This window comes from Puntigrus tetrazona, chromosome 2 (genome assembly GCF_018831695.1).
Source record: "Puntigrus tetrazona isolate hp1 chromosome 2, ASM1883169v1, whole genome shotgun sequence".
NCBI classification, from domain to species: Eukaryota; Metazoa; Chordata; class Actinopteri; order Cypriniformes; family Cyprinidae; genus Puntigrus; species Puntigrus tetrazona.
In genome coordinates, this window is record NC_056700.1 from 2,388,986 (window position 1) to 2,393,390 (window position 4,405).

At 36.8% G+C, this 4,405-nt stretch overlaps 1 protein-coding gene across 1 annotated transcript; it reads left to right on the forward strand.

Annotated features, from left to right (window-relative positions):
- The first annotated feature begins 1,892 nt into the window (after positions 1 to 1,892).
- On the forward strand, positions 1,893 to 2,467 carry LOC122358767 (tRNA-splicing endonuclease subunit Sen15-like). Its single transcript, XM_043258628.1, is given in 4 exon segments — positions 1,893 to 2,061; positions 2,149 to 2,197; positions 2,200 to 2,229; positions 2,322 to 2,467. Coding segments are annotated over 4 exon segments (273 nt in total). The 5' UTR covers positions 1,893 to 2,007; the 3' UTR covers positions 2,462 to 2,467.
- Positions 2,468 to 4,405: the final 1,938 nt, after the last annotated feature.

Here is a 4,405-nt window from a genome sequence, read left to right on the forward strand (position 1 = left end):
AGCATGCAGGACGCGCACAGACTGACCGCACTGGAGCTTCTCGCAGCAGCACAAGTAAGACCGCACCAAAATATGACTCAATGCATATAAACCCGAGCATATGCTGCATTTACTTGATCAAAATACAGTAGAAGCAATGAAATATTGTTGCACTTAAAAAAGAGTTGTTTCATATTACGATACATGCTATTTATTCCTGCAATGCAAAGCTGAATTTTCAACATCTTTACTACAGTCTTCAGTGATCCTTCAGAAATTATTCTAATAAGCTGATTTTCTCAAGTATTGTAGCACATCTGTGCTGATTAGTATCTTTGTGGAAAGAGTCATATACATTTTTCAGGATATTTTGATGAATAGAAAGTTCAAAAGTGTGAGTACAGTTGCAGTTGATATTTAATATTTTACTTGCTTATGTTTCGCTTCGCTTCGCTTTTAGGCTGAAATCCTTCTCAAAAAATGAGTGCTCAAGTCACCAAAAAGGTCTGGTTACGTTACTTTTAAATACTTGTCATCATCTGAAATGCCACTTTATATTAATAGAAATGATTAATCATATCTGTATTTATCCCTGTTTTTAGAGGTTGGCTCTGGTGGCCCTAAACCTGTCCTCTATCACTGTAGCTCTGATAGTTATCTGGCCCTTTGCTGTGCACTGGCTGGTGCAGTTTTACTTACAGAAAAGGAGGAGGTAAGAATTTGTTAACATGCTATTAACTATAAAAAAATAAAAGTTCCCGCATTTTTTATACTCAACGAAATGTTGCATCTTTTGTGGTTTTAGATGGTTAAGAGTAAAGTGAAGATTCAAGCGCAACTGCACAGCTCCTGAAGACTTTCAAGTGGTCTGACGTGTCTTGATATTAACAACAGTGAATATTGTGATGCCACACTGAGCCTCAGGACCTTAGTAAGACACTCACTGTTTGACGCTTGGGGGCAGTAAGATTACTACTTCATTAATACAAAGTAACAGTAAAATCAGTCAGAAATTGCAAACGATTTCAGTTTCAAATAAATGCTGTTCTTTTGAACTTTCTATTCAACAAAGAACCCTGAAAGAAATCAGCAGCAAATCAGCAGAATGATTTCTGTAGGATCTGTGGCACTGAAGACTGAGTAATGATGCTGAAAATTCAGCTTTTACCATCATAGGAATAAATAATATTTTGCTTATATTGAAATAGAAAATAGTTTTACATTGCAATTTTTTACTGTATCAAAGAGTACCTGATATGAATGCGTTCAGAGTATTTGTGGACCATTAAAAGGACAAGAACGTAAGTAGTCTACGTTTTTTTAGGCTGCATACATAGGTTATTTATATGTATATTATTGTTATTGTAAAGGTATTGTATTTGTAAGATGAATAAAGTGTTTAAATGTTTCATTTGTTTTAGCTGCTGAAAATGATAGACAGACAACGTATAAGATTGTAAAATCAAAGATACTCAATGTCGGCCCATTTAGATACCCAAGTGTTTCCACACGGACTCTAATAAAGGGAGCATAATAACAATCTAGTTTTGTCCAAAACATATCAGCACGTACACGGGGTAGAGAAGCGTTAAATCGCTTTGAAGGTGGTCTGAGAGCAGCCATGTTTATACAAAAGTGATAAAGTCATTGTGTAACTATACAGCTAGCTGTTTACGGAACAACACCTAGACCAACGTGCGATCAAAAACACTACTATGGCGAAGGTTATGAACGTTAATTAGGTTGTGTGACGTCTGTCCAGTAGACAACGCTGATTCGCTGGTAGATGCAACGCGCCAATAAACTGGCGAATGAACGTCTCGGATATTGCGTCATGGCTACTAAAAATCCCACGTGATTGAATAGTTACCACGCGACGTGTTTATTATTCATGAGACATCCTCTTCGCCGTAGTAGGGTTCGCAGATGGATAGATACATGTGCACGAGGCGAATGTGAAAAGAAGTTTGCGTAATGCATTTATTCAGTTTGCGGTTAAAGAAATAAAAGGAGGGGAGAAAAAATATTATGGATGAAGAAAATCGAGCAGATCCCCCGAACTGGATAAAGCAGCACGCCGTAGTAAGAGCGACCCACATTCCTCTTGCATTATGAAGCGTTACACTGCATATATAAAACAAGTATCATTGAAATCAGTTTTGTCTTTAGTATCAAGAGTTGATGCATTTAGATGTCGGAGACAGTGCTCAAGTATATGCCGCTTTCTGGTGTACATGGACCTGACGGAAGGTGAGGAGAAAAACAATAGTGCTTTGTTAGAAAATTAAACGTGAAGTCTATATAAATAAGATTGCTCAAACGTTGTGTTTTTTCTTTTGCAGTGCGTAAATGGACAGAGGTGGTTGGAGTTCCCTGTCCGGAGTTACAGGCGGTTCTTCTGGAGGCTCGAGAGAAGGAAGGAGAAACAGTCCAGATGATCTACCCTCTGCCTTCACACAGATCCATCAGACACAGAGAGTAGGACACAGTCAGCTTTTACTGCTATAATACTGACATTAATAAACCTGCTTTCGGTCCATTAAAGCTTCTATTTATGGATTTATGCGGCCCTAGCAGAAAGAAGTGTTTCCCAATGGGGCTGTTCACACAGAATGTGTGCTTCATGGCACTGTAGTTTTTCCTTCTCTCAAAGGAGTACACAGTCTTGAACATTTTAATTTTATGTTCAAATACTATTTTTTTTTTTTTTTTTTTAAATTCGCTTGTTTTAATGCTTTGCAACTCTTCTGTCTGGTTAACTGCCACCCAAAAAACGTTCACACATTTGCCTCACAATCTGGGACATTCATAATCATAACTACACTTTTAAAAAACCATTAAAAGATATTTTTAATAACCCTTTGACTAATAATGCTTAACAGTATAAATGTACATTAAGAAGCTTTAAAAGGTCATAAAACGAATTTGAATGTATCCGACGCACATCTCGCAGATTACAATAAATGTGACCCTGACCACAAAACCAGTCAAAAGTGTCAATTTTATGATCACATTATCACCTAAAAGCTAAATAAATGACCTTTCCATTGATGTGTGGTTCGTTAGGATAATATATCAATATTTGGCTAAGATAAAACCATCTGGAAACGAATCTAAATATCGAGAAAACCACCTTTAAAGTTATTTAAATGAAGCCTTAGCAATGTATATTACTAATCAAAAATTACGCTTACATATTTACTGTAGGAAAAATATCTTCATGGAACATGATCTTTAATTAATATCCTAATTAATTTTAAGCAAAAAAGAGAAATTTGTTATTTTGTCCAATACAGTGTATTTTTGGCTGTTGCTACAAACATACCCCCACTGATTTAAGGTTTTTGGGTCAAGGGTCAAAACATAAGGGGGATGTTAAGATGGTATCTTTAAGGACACATGATTTGCTTAAACAAGGTTTCTTACCTGCCTTATAAGCAGGTTAATATGATATCTGTCTCTCACAGCTTATGTGTATATTGACAGAGGTGCCTGATGCTCTTGTGTGCTGTGGCTTCAGACTCCACTCTTGTGTATCAGAGAGATCAAAGATGGCTTTCTGACCCCTGACTCTCCAGTGGACATTCAAGACTAAGGTCACGCCAGCATCGCAAAACGGAGGTTACAGACGTGAGAGAAACAGACTGTGATTCCTCGCCTCCAGATGACCGACCGATATAGGCTGCAGGAATGTGTTTACCAAACTGATTATCTTTGAAGATGAGCGATTGCTGAATTTATAAGATCGGCTCAGACGCACCGTATTTGTGTGTCTGAGTGGATCCTTGCTGCTTTTGTCTGTTATACAGAGAGTATTACACAAACACACCACCACTGAGCTGCTTGAAATGTCAAATGTGTAAAATGATACAAAAAAACAAGCAGAGAGAGCTGAAAATACATGGGTGTTCAATCCTGTATAAAATCCATCGTGAAAAAGGATAGCTAATTATTTACTCACCTCTTATGTTACCGCAAACCAATCAAACCTTTGTTCATCTTTAAAAGGCAAATAAAGACGCGCTTTAATGAAATCCAGATCCTTCAACGAAAGCCAGTGCAACCAAAACTTTGAAGCTAATAAGACTCACAAGACAGAAAAAAAAAGCAGTCTATTTTAAATTGAGTAATTTAATCCAACCGAGTGTGAAGTCACTCAAGAGCTTGCATGACTAACAAAAACAAACCTCTATTGGGTCTCGTGCACAAAGCAAGTTTACTTGAGCTTTCATTGACCATATTTGATGTTTATGTGAATAAAAGCATAAATTGAATCTGTAAAGTGAACATGTTTCTTTAGAAAACACGATTATTATTTATTAGGATTATTTTGAGGTTTTTGAAGCCTACGTTGCTTTGGGACAGATGTTTTGGGTTCATTAAAATTCCCTCATTTGCATTTCAAAGATGAACTAAAGCTATGCAG